The sequence below is a fragment of the Colletotrichum spaethianum genome (genome assembly GCF_022836535.1).
Source record: "Colletotrichum spaethianum MAFF 239500 DNA, contig02, whole genome shotgun sequence".
NCBI lineage: Eukaryota > Fungi > Ascomycota > Sordariomycetes > Glomerellales > Glomerellaceae > Colletotrichum > Colletotrichum spaethianum.
Genome location: NW_026054772.1, coordinates 35,982 through 59,542, shown reverse-complemented (window position 1 = coordinate 59,542; position 23,561 = coordinate 35,982). Strand labels below are relative to the sequence as shown.

General features: G+C 56.7%; 9 protein-coding genes across 9 annotated transcripts; 7 read left to right on the top strand and 2 right to left on the bottom strand.

Moving 5' to 3' along the window:
* Window positions 1–1,030: 1,030 nt before the first annotated feature.
* ColSpa_00890 (protein kinase gsk3) lies at window positions 1,031–2,491 on the top strand (the record flags this gene model as incomplete). Its single annotated transcript, XM_049267102.1, is given in 6 exon segments — window positions 1,031–1,076; window positions 1,135–1,343; window positions 1,356–1,448; window positions 1,499–1,847; window positions 1,904–2,282; window positions 2,335–2,491. The coding sequence occupies 6 exon segments, from the start codon at window positions 1,031–1,033 to the stop codon at window positions 2,489–2,491; spliced, it is 1,233 nt and encodes a 410-aa protein (XP_049123059.1).
* Window positions 2,492–3,863: 1,372 nt separating this feature from the next.
* Window positions 3,864–4,548, top strand: ColSpa_00889 (uncharacterized protein; the record flags this gene model as incomplete). The annotated part of the gene is made up of 2 exons (XM_049267101.1): window positions 3,864–3,948; window positions 3,986–4,548. The coding sequence occupies 2 exons, from the start codon at window positions 3,864–3,866 to the stop codon at window positions 4,546–4,548; spliced, it is 648 nt and encodes a 215-aa protein (XP_049123058.1).
* Window positions 4,549–4,599: 51 nt separating this feature from the next.
* Window positions 4,600–6,451, top strand: ColSpa_00888 (nuclear cap-binding protein subunit 1; the record flags this gene model as incomplete). The annotated part of the gene is made up of 2 exons (XM_049267100.1): window positions 4,600–5,626; window positions 5,679–6,451. The coding sequence occupies 2 exons, from the start codon at window positions 4,600–4,602 to the stop codon at window positions 6,449–6,451; spliced, it is 1,800 nt and encodes a 599-aa protein (XP_049123057.1).
* A 615-nt stretch (window positions 6,452–7,066) lies between these two features.
* ColSpa_00887 (ribosome production factor 1) lies at window positions 7,067–8,596 on the top strand (the record flags this gene model as incomplete). The annotated part of the gene is made up of 2 exons (XM_049267099.1): window positions 7,067–7,163; window positions 7,245–8,596. The coding sequence occupies 2 exons, from the start codon at window positions 7,067–7,069 to the stop codon at window positions 8,594–8,596; spliced, it is 1,449 nt and encodes a 482-aa protein (XP_049123056.1).
* Window positions 8,597–8,990: 394 nt separating this feature from the next.
* Window positions 8,991–12,257, bottom strand: ColSpa_00886 (putative exoglucanase type C; the record flags this gene model as incomplete). Its single annotated transcript, XM_049267098.1, has 3 exons — window positions 8,991–9,522; window positions 9,695–12,052; window positions 12,136–12,257. The coding sequence occupies 3 exons, from the start codon at window positions 12,255–12,257 to the stop codon at window positions 8,991–8,993; spliced, it is 3,012 nt and encodes a 1,003-aa protein (XP_049123055.1).
* A 613-nt stretch (window positions 12,258–12,870) lies between these two features.
* ColSpa_00885 (decapping nuclease RAI1) lies at window positions 12,871–14,552 on the top strand (the record flags this gene model as incomplete). The annotated part of the gene is made up of 5 exons (XM_049267097.1): window positions 12,871–12,942; window positions 13,039–13,281; window positions 13,332–13,363; window positions 13,564–13,883; window positions 13,936–14,552. The coding sequence occupies 5 exons, from the start codon at window positions 12,871–12,873 to the stop codon at window positions 14,550–14,552; spliced, it is 1,284 nt and encodes a 427-aa protein (XP_049123054.1).
* A 475-nt stretch (window positions 14,553–15,027) lies between these two features.
* On the bottom strand, window positions 15,028–17,088 carry ColSpa_00884 (serine/threonine-protein kinase TNNI3K; the record flags this gene model as incomplete). Its single annotated transcript, XM_049267096.1, has 4 exons — window positions 15,028–16,623; window positions 16,679–16,846; window positions 16,907–16,974; window positions 17,037–17,088. The coding sequence occupies 4 exons, from the start codon at window positions 17,086–17,088 to the stop codon at window positions 15,028–15,030; spliced, it is 1,884 nt and encodes a 627-aa protein (XP_049123053.1).
* A 2,163-nt stretch (window positions 17,089–19,251) lies between these two features.
* Window positions 19,252–20,129, top strand: ColSpa_00883 (cytokinesis protein 3; the record flags this gene model as incomplete). Its single annotated transcript, XM_049267095.1, is given in 3 exon segments — window positions 19,252–19,326; window positions 19,394–20,038; window positions 20,058–20,129. 3 exon segments carry the CDS (start codon window positions 19,252–19,254, stop codon window positions 20,127–20,129), a joined length of 792 nt encoding a protein of 263 aa, XP_049123052.1.
* Window positions 20,130–20,527: 398 nt separating this feature from the next.
* Window positions 20,528–23,215, top strand: ColSpa_00882 (cytokinesis protein 3; the record flags this gene model as incomplete). Its single annotated transcript, XM_049267094.1, has 1 exon — window positions 20,528–23,215. One exon carries the CDS (start codon window positions 20,528–20,530, stop codon window positions 23,213–23,215), a length of 2,688 nt encoding a protein of 895 aa, XP_049123051.1.
* Window positions 23,216–23,561: the final 346 nt, after the last annotated feature.

The window sequence follows — 23,561 nt, the reverse complement described above, 5'->3', positions numbered from 1 at the left end:
CGTCCCGCCCACCACCACCATCACCACCTCCTCTAGCACTACCTCCGCCGCAACCCTCCCCCCGACACCACCACAGCCTACCGTACCTTGCCCTGTCTCTCGGCCCGTCGTCACCAGTTCACCCACATACGAGGAGTGGTCTTTGCTCTGCTGTGACCTATTTCCCCCATGTAAGGTAACTGTAGCTGCCTCGCGCTACTAGTCTGCACGTACCTGGCATTTTCCCTCCGCCTGAGCGAAAAATCACCTCACTACGTGCTGCATGCATAGCGCTACGCATATACACACTGCCCACCCCCCCCTCCTATCCTCTGTTCTGTCCTGTCCTAATCCTGTCCTGGTCTTGTCCTCCTGCTCTGGCCTGCCCTGCTCTCTGCTACCTTGCCTACCTTACCAACAACCTTTGTTTCCTTCGCTCCTCGACTTGCCACCATTCGTCCTGCATCGTCGCCATCATTCATATTCCCCTGCCCTGCCACTTTCTTCCTCTCCCTGTCAAACCACCTCCCGCCCCGCACCCCTCGCCCGTCATCCTCGTTCATCACTGCTCGTCGCACGACACGCCAGTACCCTGCCCATCTTCGCCCTATCAACCACGATCGACATCTTCGATTTTTTCTCCAAATTTCTCGGCCACCCTGCTAATGAAATCAAACAAGTCCTTGCAGATTGCTCGTCGACCTCGATAGTGCAATTGATTTCAGTACTCGGGGAAGCCTCAACCGATACCCGACACGAATCCGCTGCCGTTGTCGCTCCCCTTCTCAGCCCCATCTCGCGACCACACCCTACGTCCACATCTTAGGCTCTCGGAACAAGCAATTGGCTTGTTGGTTTCCATACTTGAATCTCGTGCAATCGTCTTTGCACGAATTCTACATTAGCGAAACAAAGTTGTAGTCCCCTGCTGCCCATCACGGCTCGCCTTCGAATTTCGAATCCGTTACCCCTCATTCCTGCCGACCTCACTTCGCCCAACGTCGGCCTACAATAGCAGGGCTTTTGCCGTGCTGACAACACCTTCCGAGCCATGGCGCAGAATCGCCCCGCCGCCTTTAACACTCTCAGGATGGGAGGTAAGCAGTGGCAATTCCCACCAGCAACCTTTCGCTGCCATGCTAACGCGCGCTCCAGAGGTTATTCGCGAGAAGGTCCAGGATGGAATCACTGGAGAGACCAGAGACCTCCAATATACACAATGCAAGATTGTGGGCAACGGCTCTTTCGGCGTCGTCTTCCAGACCAAGCTCTCGCCTTCAGGAGAAGATGCGGCTATCAAGCGTGTCCTCCAAGACAAGCGATTCAAGGTCTGTGACACTCGCCCTGTCGGCCTTCCAGCTGCGGTGTGCTGACAGCAACTTCAGAACCGTGAACTTCAGATCATGCGGATCGTCCGGCACCCCAACATCGTACAGCTCAAGGCCTTCTACTATTCCAATGGCGAACGTGTAAGGCGCCTTGCCCGGTACCAGAGGGCCCCCTGGCTAACCCAGCGTAGAAAGACGAGGTGTACCTCAACCTTGTTCAGGAGTTCGTGCCCGAGACGGTCTACCGCGCGTCCCGCTTCTTCAACAAGATGAAGACGACAATGCCCATCCTGGAAGTCAAGCTCTACATTTACCAGCTTTTCCGCGCTCTTGCCTATATTCACTCTCAAGGCATTTGCCATCGTGACATCAAGCCTCAAAACCTCCTTCTTGACCCCACGTCAGGCATTTTGAAGCTGTGCGATTTCGGCAGCGCCAAGATCTTGGTCGAGAACGAGCCAAATGTGTCGTACATTTGTTCACGGTACTACCGAGCGCCAGAACTCATCTTCGGCGCCACGAACTACACCACCAAGATTGGTAAGCCAACTGAATTCGAGCGACGATGCGTTCCAACCCTAACTTATGCGTAACAGACGTTTGGTCCACCGGCTGTGTGATGGCAGAACTCATGCTCGGACAGCCTCTCTTTCCCGGAGAATCAGGCATCGACCAGCTCGTCGAAATTATCAAGGTCCTTGGCACGCCTACACGAGAGCAAATCCGCACGATGAACCCCAACTACATGGAACACAAGTTCCCGCAAATCAAGCCGCATCCCTTTGCCAAGGTCTTCAGAAAGGCGGATGCGAACGCGATCGACTTGATCGCGCGCCTCCTCGAGTACACTCCGACAGAGAGACAAGCGGCCGTCGAAGCCATGATTCATCCGTTCTTCGACGAGCTGAGAGACCCCAACACCAGACTGCCCGACTCCCGACACCAGAGCGGAGAAATTCGGGACCTACCCCCCCTGTTTGACTTTACCCGCCATGGTACGTGCTAAACTTGAAGATCGCGTTGGTAGCGCAGCGTCTAACACAGCTACAGAACTTTCAATTGCCCCGAACCTGAACCACCAGCTGGTGCCCCCTCACATGAAGCCCGTCTTGGCCGGAAGAGGATTGGACATTGACAACTTTACTCCGATCCCGAAGGCGGACATGATGGCCAAACTGGATTGAGCAAGCCGAGGTCTTGTCCAGGGACTCAGCGCACTCGTGGATCGTCCCCGACTATTCTCGGCCGCAAACCTACTGTTCGACCAGCGCATACCGAGATGGAATTCGTGCATGGAGCGCAGGGGCATTGCCCTCCACCCAAGATCCGACCAAATGATGATTAGATGTTGAATGTGCAATGACGATCGGAAGCTGAGCTGCGTCGATCGCTAAAAGCGCAGGGGCTTACTGGCGAGGCTGTGCGAGCTGCTTGCGCTTCTCGAAGTGTCAACCGTCCTGCGATGGCACAGAGGAGGCGTGGCAAGAACCGCCCACCCCCTAGGCATGTCTCCTGATTTTGCGACATGTTGCTAACCGATTGATTGGGGGGCTGCATCGCTGCAAATCGCAAAAGGCGACGTCCTGGACCACATTCTGATACATGACCCAAGATGGCTTTCACTTTGTTCTTCCTCATGTTACCGAAAACGCTTCCCTACATTACGGCAGGCGGTTGTATGGACGGTCCAAGCCTACCCTTTTCTCGTCTTTTCATCACTTCGTAAGGTCCGGCGGGGCTTCATGGCTTCTCAGCACTCGGCAGATGCGTGGAGGACTTGCTAAGGATGCTGTGGAGGTAAAACCTCTTATGGTTGTTGGCAGAGGACGGCGGAAGGCATGGAGTCGGGATGCCCTCTCCTACTTGTTGGGAAGTGAGCGGCAGGTCTGGATTGGTATTAGGCATGATTCCGAGGAAAAGATTTCAGATTTCTCTGTTTATTCATGGCGACGCAACGATGGCGAGCCAAGGAGGTCAATTAAAAGGGTTGGGACTGGCTACTTTGCTCAGACAATGGGAAAGAATGCTTATGTTATGAATCTGGTTTTGAGTGGCCGAGCAGGATAAATGCTAGGCACTTGACTCTTCTCTCACACAAGGCACTGCTTCATCACCGTTATTCCTGTCCCCTCTCGTTTCCAGGTGCCACCAAAAGTGCTCCGGAACGACTTCAGAGGACGAGTAAGTGCCATCCACATCTTTTACTACCGAAAAGATGGGTTAAACTGAGCTTTGGTACCTGGCTAGGTACCTTACCTTGGGAGCTACCATTGGTTCAGTACATTGCGTACCCCAGAGCATCTTCTGCCTCAGGCAACCATGCGCCGCCTCTTCACGAGCAGGTGCTCCCAGGGCCAATCGACGCGGCAGTCCACCTATTTGCAGGCGTTGCTAGCAGGGGAAGCTTGTCTCCTTCCGCCATAACTTTTTGACGGATCCTACTTCGAGGCTACTAACACTCACCAGGAGCTTCACCTCGGCCGACCCATTGGCCTTTACAAACATCTTGCTCCTCCACGGTACCTTACGCAATCACTGCGTCCGCAGCTTATTGACATGGGCGACTACGAGAGAAGGCGCCACGGCGGCGGCGGCGGCGGCGGAGGCGGAGGATACAACAACAGGAAGAGAAGGTATCGAGGTAAGCTTTCCTCTGCTGAACCATTTGCCTGTTTCAGCGCAAGCTCACCAACCGTCTCTGGCGGCAACAGATGACGACGACAATGATCACCGACAGTCGCGACGAAGAATCGACACTGCGCCTCTACCCGTAAGGGTTCGCAGACAGCTCCTCTCTCTTGCCGAATCCCCTCTCCGCCGATGGCACGAGGAGGTCCAGGGTATCGCCCACGTCGTTGCCGACAACGCAGAGGACACTGAGCTTCGTGAAAGCTTCATCGGTCTCGTCCTGCAGCTCGCGTTGGAGCAGCCACTCAAGACGCCTTTTGTTGCTGGCGTAATTCTCCTGGTGAACACGCTCAAGCCTGAGATTGTAGACGAGATCCTTGCGAAGCTGAGCGCCGCGACGCAGGAGAAGATTCAATCCGGTGAATGGAGGGACGTGAAGCTCTATCTAAAGTTGTTGGCTTGCTTGCAGAGCTCCCTGGATGGCGAGGGAATATTCCCCGTCCTCGAGGAGTTGTTCGGCCGGGCTGTCGACTTGCAGACCGCAAGCTCCGATGACGTAGGCGCCACCCTAGACTCCGTTCTGACGCTGCTCGAGACAGCTAACATGGTGTAGACAATTGGTACCGAGCTGGTCAAGATTATTCTTCTCACGATTCCGTACATCATGGCAGCTGCTCCCGGTCAGTGGCAGCAGAAGGCCGCCGACCTCATGGACAAGACGGAAATTATTGCCTCGGAGCCTCATGCGCTCCAGGCACTGATCGATCCATACCTTCCCGAGAAGGAGGACCAGCCAACTGGCTCCACGAGCGTGATTGCATTGCTTCAGAAGCAGCTTCAGCGCGAAGCGGCCACTGGCTGGGAACTTTCTTGCCTTCCTAGACCTTGGAAACTGCCACTAGAGGAGATCGAGGCACAGGAGAAGCTGGACAGTGCCACAAAGCACAACCTCCCGTCCATCTCGGTCCCTGAGAAGATCGTTGCTGGCTCTCGGCCTTTGTTCCCCGAAGTATACTTCTCAGTATACAGCAATCAAGACGTCGAGTCTGTGCCGCCTGTGACGGACATCGCTGCCTCACTGGTCAGAGACGGGTTGGTTGATACTATTAACATTCTTGACTACAACCGTAACGTCACTGCACGGTATCTCATTGACCTAGATTGTTACTTCTCCGACACTACCTTTGTCAAGCGAGCAACCCCTTTTGATAGACTTAGAGACATTGAGGCTGGCCGCTCAACGTGGAAGCCCGAGGATGTAGCCGTCGATGCCGTTTTTTCGCAGCTTTTTCAACTTCCCACTCCTGAGCACAAGCTTGTTTACTACCACTCGGTCCTTACCGAGGCTTGCAAGATTGCGCCCGCAGCCATCGCACCCAGCTTGGGTCGAGCAATTCGGCATATGTACCGCAACTCGAGCCGTATGGACCTTGAACTCTCGCAGAGATTCGTTGACTGGTTCTCGCATCACCTCAGCAACTTTGGCTTTACCTGGAAGTGGACGGAGTGGGTAGACGATGTTTACCTTCCTGACCTGCATCCCCAGAAGGCGTTCATAATTGGGGCTTTGGACAAGGAAATCCGACTCAGTTTCGCCCAGCGTATCAAGGGTACGCTTCCTGAGCCCTACCAACCTCTGATTGGACCCGAGAAGGAGAAGGATGTTCCTGATTTCAAGTTCAACGACGACAGTGAGTAACGACCTTGTGCCTGGTGACATTCCTTGGATCTAACAGATAACAGGCACTCCATTTGCTGCCGAGGGTCGCGAAATCGCCGCGTTGCTGAGACGCAAAGCGCCGGACGAAGAGTTCCAGCCGATCATTGAACGGATTCACTCACTTGCGATAGAGCGCAGTCTGGATCCTTTGGTGACAAGCACCGACATATTTGTCACGGCTGTCTGCTGGGTTGGATCCAAGTCGCTCAGTCACGTCCTGGCGTGTATCGAGCGCACCAAGGACCGTCTGCTCGATGTTGGCGCGGCATCCGAGGTGGCTAAGGCCCAAATCATCACCGCAGTCATGTCGTACTGGGCGGCACAGCCCGGCGTTGCCATCTCGATTGTTGAAAAGCTCTTGAACTACTCGATTCTGCTTCCCATCACAGTCATCGACTGGGCTCTTGTGGGCAGCAGTCACGTCGAGGGACAGGCTTCGGGTGACGCCTTGGCGCAACCGCATGTCTTTGAGTTGGTGTTTGGAACCGTGGCCAAGGTGACAGGGCGCGTCAGACAGTTGCTGACAAAGGAAGCCGAGGCGGACGAAGAAGCGAAAGAGAGGGAGACAAAAGCCATGCGTGATCTCTTCAGAGCAATGGATGATGCTTTGGTGAGCTGGGCCTCGGGCAGCAAGGACGAGATGATGGAGGAAATGGATGGCGCCGGCCAACGCGACGCCCTCCTCCGCCGATGGGGGGAAAGATGGCTGAGAGTGTTCCGGCGACGATCAGCCATTGAGGAAGCCTTCATTTTGGAGGCGAATAAGGAGCAAGTTGTCGCTGCAAACGAAGTCTAAGTCCTTTCAGAAAGGTCGAACTCGTCTCGAAGCTCAAGCGGCGGACCTTCGGTTGACTTTCAAGGCAGCACGCCTTCAGTTTGTATGATTACGCAAAAGGCCATGGTTAGGAATGGATCGGGTGAAGGTCTCGTGGATAGCAGATTAGGAGGCTTTCGATCCCCAGCACTCAATGCAGAATTACACACTTTCCTAGATTCTCTCTACGTTATTTGTACGATTCCCATGCCATATGCGGATTCCATTTCGTATGCTGGGCCCCCAGTAGCTCCACTTTAGTGGCTCTCGATGCCCCTGGCACAGGCGGATGCGGGGCACTGCTCAGCCTAGCAGCGGTCCCTTTTTGCGCTGAAGCACTGATTGGGTAGACCCGTTACGGCGGGGTTAAAGATTTCTGCAAGGCTGACAACCAGCGTCAAAAAAATTTGGACGGGGAAAGGTCCTGTCTCGCACTCAGCATTTCTCAACAGCACAATCCACACTCAAACAACCGGTTTTTGTTACGCAGTTTCTCGCAGGGGACGCCGGATCTACAATTGACTCTCGAAACCCGCCATCAGACTTGACTAATTCAAGAAAGCCCTGGGTATACCTCAAGAGCTCAAACCAGCCACAATGGAGTCCTCAGCGGCCCAGGTGAAGGTCAACTTCACGACGACGCACGAAGATCTCCAGTTGGACGAGAGCAAGAGGCAGTTGATTGTGCCCGCAGGTATGCACTTGAACTTCAGCGGGAGCCCAATTTACTGCTGCTCCGTTTCAACGACGGCTAACATACTTCTTCCCCCCCCAGACATCAAGCGTTATGGTCTCTCAAGGATATTGAACTCCGAGTCGATGCTCAACACGTCGTCGCCCGTACCCCTCGACTTCCTCGTCAACGGAACCTTCCTGCGAACCACAATCGAAGAATACCTTAAGGAGAACGGCCTCTCGCTCGAGACGACCATCACCCTGCAGTACGTCCGCAGTCTGCTGCCCCCCGTCTACGAGGCCTCGTTCGAGCATGACGACTGGGTCGCTGCCGTCGACGTTCTTTCGGCCACCTCGGCCGCGGGCCGCTGGTCCGGCGACGCCCTCGCCCAGGGCCAGGACCGCATCCTCTCGGCCAGCTACGACGGCCTCGTCCGCGTCTGGGATGGCTCCGGCCAGTGCCTGGCGACGTCCCCCTCGGCCCGCGCCGGCGGCCACGCCAAGCTCCTGACGGACGCAAAGTTCCTCTCCTCGTCGCAGATCGCCTCCGTCGGGCTGGACCAGAAGGTCCTCGTCTGGAAGTACACCGAGTTGGCCGACCGCTTCTCGGGTGAGCTCAAGCCCACGCTCGAGCTGCACGGCCACAAGAAGATGATCAACTCGCTCGACGTCCACGGCCCCTCCAAGAAGCTCCTGACGGCCTCGGCCGACGGCCGCGTCGGCCTCTGGCTGGCGTCCAAGAAGGGCAGCCCGGACGTCGACGCCGAAGACATCCCCGCCACGCACGCCAGCAGCGTCAAGCGCGCCAAGCTCTCCAACTCGTCCGTCACGGTGCCTCAGAAGGGTGCCCTCGCCATGATCCCCGCCCACGCCGACGCCTCCGTCACCGGCGCCGCCTTCCACCCCACCGACGCGACTGTCGCCTACTCCGTCTCGGCCGACCACACCCTCCGCACCCTCGACCTGACCACCGCCTCCGTCGTCTCGACCCTGACGACCCTCCACCCTCTCCTCTGTCTGGCGCCCATGCCGCGCAACTCGTCCCTCGTCGCCGCGGGCTCCGCCGCCCGCCACGTCGCCCTCCTCGACCCCCGCGCCTCGGCCTCGGCCACCTCGGTCCTCACTCTCCGCGGACACACCAACATGGTCTCGGCTCTCGCCCCTTCCCCGGACAACGACTACAGTCTGGCCTCGGCCTCGCACGACGGCACCGTCAAGATCTGGGACCTGCGGAGCGTGCGGCCCGCCACCAAGGACGAGGGCGGCGGCAGCGCCAGCGAGGCCGTCTACAGCATCGGCAGGGAGTGGCTTAAGGGCAAGAAGGTGCCCGCCGGCGGCGAGGGCGCAAAGGTGTTTGGCCTCGCATGGGACCAGACGTGGGGCATCGTCAGCGGTGGCGAGGACAAGAAGGTACAGATCAACAGAGGGAGAGATCTCGTTGCTTCCTCGTAAGGCGGACGGGCGTGTGCGTGTGAAGCAAGTCAAGGAAGACGTCGAAAAGAAAAATCACGGATTTGCGTGTTGTGTACATGTGGTTAGGGAAAAGTTTGCTGGCATTGAAAAAAAAAAAAGGCTATAGACTACAAGAATAATACCCCCCCAAAATTTGTCAAGACTGCATGCATGACGCTTCGAGATCATCTGACGGCGACGTCTTGCCGTGCCGTCTGTGCCTCGTGCGGGACTGACTGGGCCGGCGAGCAGGCCCAAGCCCGGATGATGATGAACACACACGCCCCTCCCTTTCCCAAACTCCTCGCAAGTTGCAAGCATGTCTAAACCCATCCAGTCAACCATTATGAGTGACCGACCCGTCCCCAAACCATCAATCCATGAAGCCGTCAGCCTACGTCTGCCACATGTGCTCGCTGAGCCCGAGCATCTTGTCGGCCATCTGCCTCTTGGCGGCGCTCGCGATCCCCCGCTCCGGGTTCGCGAGCTGCTCGCTGAAGCACAGCTCCAGGAGGGTGCGCAGCTCCTCGTAGTTGAACGTATCGGACGGGTCGGCGTGCTCGTCCTTGTCCTTGTCCTCGCGGGCCTTGTCGACGATGGCGTCGGGCCCCTTGTCGAAGAGGGCAAAGTAGTTTGACGCGCGCGCGAGGTCGACGCCCTCCTCGACGTTCTTGAGGTTCTGTTGCAGTACCAGGATGTTAAGCTGCATGCGGCCGCAGCCCTTTGCGTTCATGGGCGAGACGAAGGCCGCGTTGGTGACGAGGTAGGCGTTGATCAGCAGGCCCAGGCCGGTGCGGATGAAGGCCGTCTCCTTGGCGCGGAGGTACCGCGCGATCGTCTCGTCGTAGAGGACGAGGTCCGAGTTGAGGGTCAGGATCTGCGGGTCCGGCTCGGTGACTTCCTGGTCGAGGAGGTAGGGGCCGTGTCTGTGGAGAGGGCGGTACGGAGGGAGTAAATGATCTCGCAGCGGATTTCCATGTGGAGGGTCAGAAGAGCGGTGGCGGCGAGCTCTTCGAACGAGGAGACGATGCCGTCGAAAGCCCTGTTGGGTTCTGTTAGCGAAAAAGGAACGGGAGTGCATTGGGTGAGGAGACGTACTGGACGGTTTCCTGCGTCATGGGGAGGTACACAGGGCCATCTTCGCTGGTGGCTTTGTTGGGGTCGTTCATAAGCGTCCACCGCTTGTTCGACCCCCGGTTCAGGTGTGGCCGTGACGAGTCGGCCTCGTTGCGGGTGATGTGACGGAGGCTCGCAATCTTGACCGCGAGCCACTTCATGCTGGTGTACAAGAGACAAAGCGACGAGATGGTGTCCTTGTCCTGGATGATGTCGGCCATCTCCATGCGCTTCTCGTTTGTCTGCACAATGAGCAGGCCGACTTCCTTCTCCAAGAGCTCGCGCTCCAGGGTCTCGGAGGTCCACAGCTGCTTGATGGTCTCTTGGACTTCGCCCTCTTCCAGGGCCATGGCCGCTGACATGCGCAGCTTCGTGGGCTCGCCGGCCTGTGCCTGGGTTTTGCCCACGAGCGACTTGTACCACCCGAAGCAGCGATCGTAGTATCTCATCATTTGAGTAATGATGAGCGTGCTCAAGGCCTGGTCGTGGGGAATGGTGCCGAGCATGCGGCAGAAGGCTGTGACAATGGCAAAGAAGGCCGTTGTACCCTTGAAGACGGGCCGCCTGGCAACTTGTGTCCATTCCTGATCTTGCAGGAATGTGTCGGTTTCGCCAAAGATGGTGTCGCTGAGCTTGCCGAGAGTCTCGTCGAGCTGAGGTTGGAACACGTTGACCAGGAAATTGTCCAAGAAAGACGTCAGTGTGCTAGTGGCAAGGTCTGAGCCTGGGGGAACAATCATCTTTAGGCGCTGGAGAAAGACGAGTGTAGGCGGGAGAAGCAAGCTCATGTTGAAGACGCTGGGCTCAACGAGGGACTTGTATGTGCCGGTCGTCTGCTTATTCTCCCATCCCGCCGCTCCCCCCCTCTTGGTGTTGCCGATATCCAGCCCCGGTCGCTTCTTGTCAGCGCCAGGTTTGCGAGACGTGTCCGTCAAACCAGGGACAGCAGCCCGGATGATGCTTTCCAGAGCCTCGTATTCCGTGGCCATGTCCACAGCCTTCGGGTCGCCTTCGGCAAACTTGAAAAGGTGTTCCCGAGCAGCGTCCTTCTTGCCGTTGATGTTAGTGCCAATCTTGGGTGATGTGCTGAACTGGTACACATCGGCATCTGTTGTGACATAGTTGTGCAAGAGGGAGCGAATCTCGTTTTGATAGAGATTCCACAGCTCCTTAAAGCTTCCCAGCAACGCGCTGTTATTTCCAGCACCCTCCCGCCGGATGAGCGCCTTGATCGACTCGTGGAGTACCCGATGTCCCTCTGCAATGGCTTCAAACTTGCCAAATAACGTCCATAGCAGGTCGTAGATGACGTCCGCTCTCATCTGCGTTTCCCGGTTGCCGTAGATATGCAGCCCTTGAGTATTGGCAGAGCCGCCGCGCAATGAGCTGGGGTGCCGTTGGTCGACCTCTCTAAGCGTCTCGTTGACAATGGTAAACAGCTCGACGGGTAGTCTCTGCTTCAGAGTGTCGACAGCCATCTCCAACCTCCCCAGTTTGTTCAGAGATTCCACCAGCAGAGAGACGTAGGAGAACGTGTCAGCCTCCGGATTCTTAGCTGGATCCTCGGCCACCGGCACTTCGAAGTCCATGGCGTCCAGGACTTGATGAAAGGGCGTGATGGTGATCGATTCGTAGTTGCCCTCCTTGAATGCACCCTGTGTCTTGGCCAGGTTCTGCCACCGCTCCTGGCAGTACGGTGACTTGAGATATAAGTGTTCGTGAAGTTCCTCAACGAGGATATCCATGAGCGCCGTATCTTGGTTGGCAAGGTAGCCCCGTAGATCGCTCAAGGCGCCGATATCATCCAACTCCGGTTTCCGCAGCTTTCGCAGCGCATTCTGCAGGACCTCGACCGCGCTCAGGAATCGTTTCTCAGATATGCGTGCTTCCAGCTGGTCCGGCACCAAGCGCAGCTCCTCAAGCTCATTCAGGGCTGTGAGAAGCTCATCGTAAGACTGCGACGTAGCCGAGAGCTTTTTGAGTTCAGGGTCTGACGTGCACAGGCTGACTTTGGATGTCAACAGGGAGTCCTTGAGTGCGCGCACTCTCTTCTGCGACGCCTGTATGCTGCCCTGAATCTTGTGGAAGGTTCCGATGGAGCTGTTGAAGCCCTGGTGGTGCTCGTGTACGATGCCCTTGAGGGAGCTCTGTAGGTAGTCGTGCGTCTGTCGGAACTTGTTGTATTCGTGTGCGCGGCCGACGGAGCTAGTGTCTAGGAGCTGAAGGGCGAGTTGGACGGGCACACAGTCAGTCTGGCACATGGCTGGCCACTCCAGCTTGATATGCTCGAGGACCTGGCCAATCTGCCGTTCGGCGTTCGTCTCTTGGACGCGCTCTCGGCTGCGGACGGGCGGCGGTCCGCCACTTCGAAGGGAAGATGGTGACCGGGGGGGTTTATGGCCGGCGGGGACCCTACGGCGTACCGGTCGCCTCTGTCGCTGCCAGTGTAGCCATCGCCGTACGGGTCGTAGTCTTCTTCACGCCTGCCAAAGTTTCCGTAGCCGTTGCCGTTGCGGTAGCCACCACCACCGTACCGGTTCGACATGGTGGAGGTGCGGGTGTGTGTAGCGGTTTAGACGGTTAGGAGGGAGGGGGATCGCATCGCGGATCGGGGTATCGCAGGGTCGGTGAGTTTGGAGGAGCTTGTCGAAGGAGAGAGGGGTCCGAATGAGCGGCGTGCTGCAGCTCCCCAAAGCTCGTGTCGTTGATGCTGTCGTGGTCGTGGTCGTGGTCGTGGCCGGATCGAAGTGAGGCTCTCGAGACGTCGAAGTCGAGGTCGAATTGGGCGGCGGTGCTTCGTCAAAGTGCTGGCATCCCACTGCAGCTAGCTAGGGGGTTCGGACGGGCTCTAGCCCAGCCATCCGCATGCACGTTTCAGCGATGTTTGGATCTGGCCTGGGGCTTCTAGTGGCTCGCTTCAGCGGCCGAAGCTGGTTCCCCGCCGCCCCCGGACGGCTCCATGCAATGCAGGTGACCCGTCCTGCCGACCTCACGCGCCGCAGACGCTCCTTTCGCAACTCCCGACGCCGATGCTGAGACCGGAACCGTCGACCGAGTCCGTACTTCACCCCGGTCCCCTGACCATAAAAGCGCGTCTGAAAGGAGGCCTTGCTTAGTTCTCATCTCATCTGAAACAGTATACTGCAGCATCTACTGTCATGTCAGATCGTTTCTCTATCCAGCCCATTGGGCGATTCTACGCTGCAAGCCAGCCAGTCAAACGACCAAAGGTATGCACGCATTCGTCCTTTGAAAGCCAACGTCTTAGTCGCATGAGTTTTGCTTTCACCTACAATCATTTGAGTGCCTCCTCTGATATAACCCAGGAGTTTGCTTGCTTCTCATACGACGACAACCATGACTTTCATCTCGGCGACTCGTCACTGAGATATTACTATACGCCAGCCCTTGGCGCCGATCTGTCCAAAGGCTACGACAGCTTCATCAAGCATGACGACTCGAAACCCGAGCACCTAGGGGCATTGCTCAAGACCATCAAAGCCCATGAAGAAGAGACGGGGCAGAAAATTGACGCGCAGATTGTAACATGGCGTGGCATGATGACCAAGGTAGGAATTCCCAACTGCTACCAGCTCACCCTTTGCTAACCTCCGCTCAGATCATGGCATCCCCTTTCGAGGATCGCGACGGGTCAGTCTCTTGTGCCTCAGTGCAAACAGGATAAGCAGAAACTGACAGCAGAGCTAGCTTCGAGATGAACGCAACGCTGTACCAAGTGCGCATGGACAACTCCCTTAGCTTAACCGTCGACTGAGCTGACCCGACCCAGGACTGCATGTATGCCATTCGGCAACGCCACGCCCACTGAAACAAAACTGACTTTCACCTAGATATATAGAAGAGAACCATGAGTATAAGGTGGCGTCTCAGAAGCAACAGAATGCGTCACAGCGACGAGGACCGATTCCTCCTGAAGTGATGCAGTTTTGGGGTATGAGGCAAACCCCGTCCGCAAGGAAAGAAGCTTACTATGGAACAGGCTACAAGTTTGAGACCTTGGCGACGCTCCCCGCCCCCTGGGGCGACACCCCCAGAGAATACATTGAGAATAGGGACGGCGAGATCGTCAACAACAAGGCCCAGTACTGCTCCGTAGTCCGAACAGGCATCGGGCAAACCGTTATTTGCATAGGGGGCGAAGTCGACGCCGGTAAGCCTTCATCCCTAGCCGCCCACGCACGAAACCCGCTAACACACCCAAGTCTGGGACTCCAAGCCTGTGAAGCCCGGCGCGCCCACGAACTGGGTCGAGCTTAAGACGAGCCTCGCCATCCGCGACGACCGCGACGTCGACAACTTCCACCGCAAGCTCATGAAGTTCTGGATCCAGTCCTTCCTCCTGGGCGTCCCCAAGATCATTGTCGGCTTCCGCAATCGCCAGGGCATCCTCACGGGCGTCGAGGAGATCGAGACGGAGAAGATCCCCGACACGGTGCAGCGCCGCGGCAAGGCGACGTGGAACGCCGACATGTGCGTCAACTTTGCCGCCGAGTTCCTCGTTTGTGAGTCCGCCCCTCCCTCCCTTCGCTCTCAGCACCCCTCTTTTCTCTCCGTCCGCTCTGGAATGGAGGCCATTGCCTGTGAAGAACAGTCTGTTGACCGGATGACAGGGCTACGACAGACCATCAACGATGACGGCGTGTGGAGGATACGCAGGCGGGCTGGGGAACCGAACATTGAGGTGTTCAAGATCGACGAGGCCGGGCATGGAGACGTCTTGACGGACGAGTTCATCAACTGGAGGATCAAACTCTCAATGAAAAGCACAGCGCCGGAACTGGAGCCTGAGCCTGAGCCGGAACCGGAACCGGAGTCGTAGGTGTTGAAATCATAGTCGACCGCGGGAGACCGAATCTCCTAGCAACAATTCACATAACGGAGGACCTAAAAAAGCGTTGCGCAATCGGTTTTATTGTAGACGCAATCTCGACGCTACCTACGAGGTATCTAAGTAATGCCAAACAAAGCAATCCCAAAACGCCAAAGCCCATGAACGCAGACAAACCCCGCATCAGCCGTGTAGATATCATCAGTCGTGAAAGCTACATAACCGGGAGTCCATCATCATTTTCTTCGAATAAAAAATCCAACCCCGGGTACCTTTCAATTTGCCGAATGTCGAAAAAGGGATAAACTCTCTCCCAATACTTTTTGTGTGCTGTCCAAACCAGTATGCTGTGACGCGGTCGTACACTCTCATCATACAGCGTGTTCTCATGAGTAATAATGTTGTGCCAGTCTTCTGAGATGTCCCCTCCCTTTCAGCAGTCATCTTGAGCCAATCGAGGCTGCGATTAGACTGCTGGCCATCTAATTCTCAATCCCTCCGTCCAACGACCGTAGAGCACATCAGACAGTTGCTTGCAGTGCTCCATGCCAGGACGGGGCGGACGCCCGGGATACTTGGCCTCCACGGCCGTCTTCTCCTTCTCGCGGTCCTTGTCGGCCGACTCGGGTGTGGCAATCGACCCGTTACGCCTCCTATGGCTCTTCAAGTGCGGGTTGTTTGACGCCATCACGAGCTTGTTCGGGCTTCCCGACGAAGGTGTTGCCGCCGCGCTCCTGATGATGACCGTCCCCTGAGGCGTTTCGTCCGACGGGAATTTGATCGACTGTTCAGGCATCAAAGCCGTGCTCAGCTTGGTATCCTGCGAGACAGCCGTCATCAGGTTCTGCATCAGATGGTAGGCACCTTCGGGATCAACCGAATCCAGGAGCGCAAACGCATCCGTGAGCTTTGCCAGCGCTTCCCGCTTCTGCATGCCTGACGTCTGCGCGTGAAGTTCGGCGAGAGTGGGATCCAGGGCCTTGTTGAAAAGGCGCCGGCCAAGCAATGCCTCCTTGCTGCTAGGTTCGACTGCTGAGGCCCGCGGCCGTGCTTTGTTCTCGTTGCCAAATGTTCCCTCGGGAGAAGTGTCCTCGTAGGCCGTGGTAGAGCCATCCGAGGGGACCCGGCGGAAGAGCCGCACGGAGGAGCCAGAGTTGCCGTACGACATGTCTGGCTGAAGGGGTCGTCTGGCGACGGTCGAGCGAGGTGACCCGTTTGCTTGGATCTGTGTGCCCGAAGCCTGGCGGCCCGAGGGCTGGCGGCGCACAGTTGACCGGCGGACAGTTCCGGAAGCGGGAGACGAAGGGCCGAGCGGAGCGTCCTTGAGGTCGAGACGGCGCATTGCCTCCTCCGCCGCGAAGTAGGACGGCTTTCGCGCATGACCGTTCGGGCGTTTGGGAGCCACCGACTTGACCGTGTCGAACACCCACTCATCCGAGTCCTCCTTATGCGACATGGTATGTAGCGTCTCTTGGTAAAAGATGGGGTGCGACTTGCGGTTTTGGTTGGCGTCCCACATTTGCTTGCGAGCAATGAGCTCTTGGAGAGCCTCAATTTTACCTGCCGATCTGATGAACCGGTGACGCAGGAGATCCTTCGCCGAAGGTCTGCGGTCCGAGTCCTTGACGAGACACTGGGCGACAAAGTCCCTGAAGTCCTTGCTGAAGTTGTTCTCCAAGCGGGGGGGCGGGTTCTTGGGGATGTGGAAAAGAACCTTCATCGGGTGAATGTGTGCTAGAGGGGGTTCGCCATTGGCCATCTCCATGGCGGTGATGCCAAGGGACCAAATGTCTGCTTTGAACCCATAACCGTCCTGCTGGATAACCTCGGGTGCCATCCAGAAAGGGGTGCCGACGAAAGTGTTTCTTTGGGACTTTATGTTGGTCAACTGGGCGGCGACACCAAAGTCGGCCAACTTGACCTTGCCTGTCTCGGATAACAGAACATTGGCGGCCTTGATATCTCGGTGAATCTTGCCTTCGGCATGCAAGTATTCGAGACCGCGAAGAAGTTCTCGGCAGATGATGGCAATGTGGACCTCGGCGAAGTTGGCAGGTTTGAGCTGAGGAATGTTAACTAAAGAGGATCCGGCAGATCTGTTACGCATAATGGCTTACCAAGTCCAGACATGAACCGCCACCGAGATACTCCATGACGATCCAGAGCTTGTGGCCGCGCAGAAAGCTGCCTTTGTATTGCGTGACGAAAGAACTCGCGCATGTGCTCAGCACAGCGATCTCGCCTTGGATCTCTTGGATGTCATCTTCGCTGGACTCAAGGTCGATCTGTGCGGGTGGTTGTTAGGCAAGTTCTGGAAGCGCCAGGCCGAGGATGGGCCAACTTACATGTTTGATGGCAACGGTCTCGCCGGTGGCCTTCTCAATGGCCTTGTAAACGACACCAAAGCTTCCACCTGACTGCCATGTCAGCGCGACTGCCCAGCGAAGCAAAGCACGGGATCATGGCAAGACTTACGACCAAGCTCCTCCAGTACCTGATAATGTTCGGCAACCCCCTCGTCCGCCATTGCGGCCGATTTGGACGTCATTGAATCGGTATAGTGGCTCAACTGAGTTCCCGGCAGCAGAGATGGAGTAAGAGAGAGAGGGAGGAGCTGGCAACGTTGGACCCGGAGTCCTAGGACGAGGGATTTCGAGGGAAGGGTTGCGCAAGTGAAGCGGCGGGCTGCTGGGAGAGAGTCTCGGAAGAAGAAATGGGTATCCAGGGAATGGGGCTGTCGTCTGTCAGACAGGACGGCCTGACTTGTAATATTTAGGCCGGACCAAAAAGCAAATGGGTTTAATAAAGCAAGCGGATCGACACAAGACGGGTTGCTTGGGACAGCAGGCTTGTCGCTTGTCGTCACGGGCGGGCGGGCGTCCAGGATCAAGTCAAGGTGCTCTCTTTTTTTCCTTGGCCGTGGGCGTTCGGTCGGTCGGGTCAGTTGTTGGTGCTTCGTCGCAAAGCTCGGGCCCTTTGTTTACTTTCTTCCGTTTTGGTATAGCTGGGGGAGCTTCGGGGCACCGCAAATAGCACCAGGGGTACTATGGACCAGGGCGAGTCAGCCGGTCTTGCGACGGAAAAGCAAACGAAAAGAGGCCGATCGAAAGCCGCGGTTTCTGAAGCATCGTGAGTTTCGCGAACAAGAAAAACGAAATGTAGGGGGAGAGCCGAGAGTAGTAGTAGTGCGTGTGGTGTTTAGTGATTGATATGCAGGAGAGCAGGAGAGAATGCAGTGTGTGGTCACCAATTGAGAGAGCAGACCTGTCGTGTGAGAGCTTGCGTCGTTTGCATGCCAGCGTGATGCGAGCATGACCTTGATCTGACCTGCAACAGAGAGAAGACGCCCGTCAGTGTCTCTCTCTCTCTCACTTCTCCCTCTCCCTCTTCTCTTGGTGTCGTCCGTTTTTGGTGCGACCCTATTCGCGGGTTGTGCACTAGCCGCGTTGCCTTGCAGAATCTGGTTGCCAACGCAAGTGGACAGGAGACAACAGACGGCATGCAGGGCCTACCCCATGAGACGGCGCTGAGTTGTCACCCGCACTAAGACGAAGTGCCTGCTCTTGGACACAATCTATCTAGGGAGGAGAAATACCCGCTTGCCATTGCCTTCACTGCTGGGAGACAAGCCTTTTGCCGACGTAGGGAGCCAGGGGTCCTCCCCTCCCGAATCTGCCAAGGTAGAGTAGGTACCTCTGCACAGGTTATTCGTATGGCGGCGAATGAAGCACGGTACTCGGCGCTGTCGAATCTGTATGTGCGACGTAATATTCCATGGGCAACGGTAATAACACGACTTGGATCAGACAAGCAAGCTGACGAGAAGGTTAAGAGTGGGAATATCGACCCAAAAGGACCAAACAGGACGGCCGTCTTGGATTTGCACCTTGCACCTTGCTCGGCATCGCAGGCGGTGACCAAAGATTTCCAAGCCTTCTCCAAGGTCCAGGGGCCACAGATGTGCCACCCCGGGCTTAGCGCGGCGCCAAGGGAGTCCACTAGTCGCCGGTGGAGACACGCCAGCCGCACAAGAAGGTCGCAACCCGTTGCAAGCTCGAGCCTGGGTCGTCCCTTCTCCCCGATTGCCTTTTGCCTTCAGTGCGCCCCAGCCCGTCCAGTGTTTGGAGAGTCCCGACGTCTCCCCGCCAACGAGCCCCTCTGTTTGTTGGTTGCCCCGGGTCCGCACCCCCCGGCCGTCACTGACATTCACCGCATCCCCTTCCTGGAAGTCGTGTCCGACAAGTCGATTTCCCACTTGTCTGCCATCATTAACTCGCACACACTTGGACCTCAACGCCGTGGTTTCCTGATTACCCACCCACTCCAACAAGGCCATTGTCGCCGTGCACGCGAGACTCATTTGCATTTCTCACCACCTTGTCCAAGGGTCGGCGAGTGCAAAAAAATTCCCACGAGCTCAGAGTTCCTCTCTCGCTTGCCTCTCGCTTCGCTGCAGGAACCTGGAGTCGCTCTTATCCCTTGTCATTGGTTTCCGCGCCCGCGATTTTGCATGGTCGCCGCGTTTGCCCATCGCAACTTACATCATCGCGTCGAATAAACCTGCTGCATCGCGAGCCGAGTGCCGGGCTCTGCAAACAACCACAAAGGCACTCGACATCAATTGTCAACTGGTCGCGGTTGGTAGTACGCACTGTCTGTCTATCGGCAACGCGATCATCACGACTTCACCATGGTGCCCGCACCACCGTCCTTGCCCACTCGATTTCCGTGCTGGTGCAGAGCGGTCTACTCCTGGGGCGGAGAGGTCTGTTGGCACATCTTTGAGCTTCAGGAGAAGAGCGAATCCCAAATACTGACTTGCCGTCCCACAGTCCAAGCGAGATCTCGGCTTCATCGAGGGCGATCTGATCGAATGTCTTAATGCCGGCGACGGCTCTTGGTGGACAGGCAGGCTATGGCGCGATCGGAGGACAATAGGAGTGTTTCCGTCCAACTTTGTCGAGGTTTTGCCCTCCGATTTCCGGCCGACAACCAGGTCCGCCAGCCCGCTCCCCGCAGACACACCGAGCCCAAGTACACCTCAGAAGTCAAGGACTTTCCGAAAGCCCTTCGAAGCCTACTCCAAGGCGCCGCACTACACGGCAGCAAAACAGCCTGAAGTCTACCGCACGAACCCGCACCCGAGGCCTAGAGGGCACTCTGGCGAATCAATCCACAGCGCGATTGCCGAGCAGAGCAAGAGAGACCGGTCGCCGGCGCCTGAAGCCTTCCTATCGAGAGAGAACTCTTTCAACGATGCTGCCTCGACTAGAATGCGAGCATACACATCGCCAGCCCCGACCGGTTACGTATCGCGGGGCAACTCGTTCAACGATGGCGCGCAGCAGTACATGCCGAGAGGGAGAACCCCCGTCCCGAGGGGTAGGACACCCGTACCGAGAGAGCGAACCCCTATTCCTCCCAGAGAACGGACACCCATCCCCGACTACGGGGCTGATTACGGCCACGGATCGAGAGTAAACTCATTCAACACAGAACGAGGCCAGTCTCCCATACCACCGTCTCACGACTATGGCTCAAGAGGTGTTTCTCCGGCCCCTTCGATGAGCTACAAGCCGTATCGTCCTCCCACTCGAGAAAGAGTGGACTCTCCCCCACCTCCAGCGCCACCTCCCCACCGACATGTAGCAGCGCCGCGGCATAAGCAAAGCATATCCTACGATAGCCGACACGATGTCCCTCGTCAGGAGTCCAATGCTTCCTATGAAAATCGCTATCATGCGGGGAGACAAAGCTCAGGAAACTCATTCGACAAGCGACTTGATATTATGCGCCAAGACTCGACCGCGTCGTACGACGATCGGCAACCCACCCTGGACAGGCATGGCTCACATCTCTCTTATCAAGCTCACCGGCCGCCGCCGATACAGACATCCAGACTGCACTCGCCATCTCCGCCTTCCCCGTCAGCCAGTCACATGACTCCTTCCCCGTTGCGGGAGGCAATGGACGGCGTGATAGAACAGCTGGACGCCCTTGGCATGCCTCGAGACCCAACTCCCGAGCCGCCACTTGACCCATGGTCACCCGAATCCTTCAACATGGTCAATGACCGTGCGAGAAGGAAGAATCCTTACCAAAGACCCCAGACATCCATGGGCATAGCACAGCAGGACGAGGGTTACGAAACCTGGAGCGGCGGATCTTCGCGGGATCAATCCTACCACAACGGACACCGGGAGGACAAGGAACAGCTACCTCAACTGAGTAACTACGTCGAACGTATGGAAAGTCGTCTCAAAAAAATGCATCAACATAGCGCAAGTATGGCTGACCTTGAGGATGAGGCCCCGAAGCCACCACCCAAAGGCCAGTTATACGAGAGACCCAAATCTTCGATGGGTGGACCAGAAGAGAAGAAGCTTCGCGGACGGAAGTCGGCCTACGACATTGGCCGCAACGTGCTGAACAGGACGTTTACGACCAAGACCAACTCTACCAGCGCCTCCTCAGGCAACCAGAGCTCGACGACGCAGAGCAGCGACAGGAGTTTGATGAGTGGGTCATCAGCCGGCGCCATTAGCGCTACGAGCGCAGGCAGTCTTGCTCGCAAGACTCAAAAGCGTGCCCAGAGCGCCCTGGGCATGCGTGAAGCCGAAATCGAGCGCCCAGAAACTCCATTCACTGGCGTCACCTACCACAGCAGTCACGCCTCGGAGGCTTCGCGGTCAAAATCTCAAGCAGGCTTTCACGACGACGCGGGACTCGGAGGACTCGTCACCCCGAAACCCGCGAAAAGGAGCATTTTCAAGAAGCTTCTTGACACGGCGAAGACTGGAGTGGCGTCCGGGCGCAGCAGTATTGCGATGGGTGCCGACTCGCCCAGGTCGTCACCTTTCGCCCGCTCCATGCCTAACGTTGCCGCTGCGGCCAACGCTAGCATCTCAAACTTGACCGCCATGGGAAGCTCTGGCTTCGGTAGAGAAGCGGCCAGAGACATGGGTCTTGCCAACGGAGTCGACTGGGTTCAGGTTCGCAGAGACGTCAATCGGTCCAACTCTTTGAGTAAGAACGAGAGAAACGAGCGGAAAGACCGCTGCCAGATGCTCGACTATCCTGCGCTGAACCCGGTCGATGAGCTGTTTGACGGCATGGAGGGTGATGAAGGGGCCGACGGCTTGCCTGTGGAGGATCCCATCGACTACCAGTCACTGAATCTCACCCAAGTGGATAAGAATTCGAGGTTCGTGAGCAGTCTCCCGGCGATGACCACGGCGCAAAGCGTGGCGACGACCTACGTCTGCCGTCCCTATCGCAGCGACGTCCAGAGACTGCGAGCCATCTTCACATGGGTGTCCGAGAAGATCGTTTGGGAAGAGGACTTCGAGGGAGAGGTCGACACCAGAAGAGTTGTGCAGTCGAAGCGAGCAAGCGCCGAGGAGTACGCCGTCCTGGTAATGGAGATGTGTTCTGCCGTTGGCATCCAGTGCGAGGTCATCCGCGGTTATCTCAAAACGCCCGGTGAGATCCCTGAGCACAACATCATGCCTAGAGCAAACCACTGGTGGAACGCGGTTCTGGTCGACAACGAATGGCGAATGATAGACTGCTGCATGGCCAGCCCTTCCTACCCTAGGCGGCATCTCTACTCGAGCGCTAGCAACAGCGCGGCCGACTTTTGGTGGTTCCTTGCGCGACCGACAGAGCTCTGCTGGACACACATTCCCGAACACCATGCTCAGCAGCACATCTGCCCGCCGCAAGCACACGAAGTCCTTCTCAACCTTCCTTGCGCTTGCCCTCCCTTTTTCAGACACATGCTGGAGATGGTCGACTATAACACGGCGGCCACCCGCATCGAAGACCTGGAGATGGTGCATATCAAGTTCAACGCCCCGCCCGACATTGAAGTCGCTGCTGAGGTTGAGGTCCGAGGCTACACAAGAGACGCAGATGGCGATGTCTTTGAGAGCGGTGAAGTTGTAAAGAAGAGGGCGTTGGCCCAAGCGGAATGGTTCAACGGCACCAAGCGATACACAATCAAGGCCTTGCTGCCTGGCGATGAAGGGCAAGGAGTGTTGAAGATCTACGCTGGCAAGCGTGGCCTGATGCACAGCATCAAGGACATTCCTCACCCGGTGGCCTTTGCACTACCAATCATCCACACGGGCGAGAATCCTCCGTATGAGTTCGTGACGCGGCACCCGACGCCGCATGCACAACGTCACGATATTTACGTTGTCCAGCCTCAGTGCCAACGCCTTGCTCTAAACAACACTTTTGTGTTTGCAATTCGGCAGCATCCCAGCTCCGTTGGCGGAATTGGCTCGGTGATGACACCGTCGTCGAATCCCGGAGGCGCAAGCCCGATTCCTTTCGCAAGACCAAGCTCAGCCATGAGCATGACAGCCTCCACCGCCAGCGGATCGAACCCGAGCACGATAGCTGGAGGTGGAAAGAAACCAGCGAAACTTGCAATTCAGACTCCCGGCGGCAAGATTCTCCGTCTCATGCGCAAGGAGGAGCGCAAGGGAATTAGTGTTGGCAGCAGAGCAGTGGAAGAGGACCTTGGTGACGGCGGTACGTGGGAGACCATCATCAAATGTTCCGAGAAGGGCGTGTGGAGGGGACTGGTTTTGGCGGACCGCACCGCGCGGTGGTGCGTCTTCGCCGAATGGGTATGTGTTGGATGAGCATTGCATTCTGGGATGTCCTGCATCTTTGGTCTTTCATGATTGCAAGGACAATATTGAAAAAGGAGACTTGAGCGGTCATGACAGGTCGGTTCAGGGTATGCATATCTCGGCGTTTTCTCTTCTATTGTTTTCCTCCTTTGTGGTATTTGGGACTGGGTACGGCTTGGACGTCGTCCATCATCATGGCTGTGGGAGTTTTCTAATGTACGATACGTAATGGGAATCATGCATGTCCAGGCTAGGATGGTTCTGTAACACAAAATATCACGCGTATATGCCCTTAATGAAAAATACGAAGTAAGATTCGGTAGTATCAGTGGTGATTGTATTAGTGATCTAACGA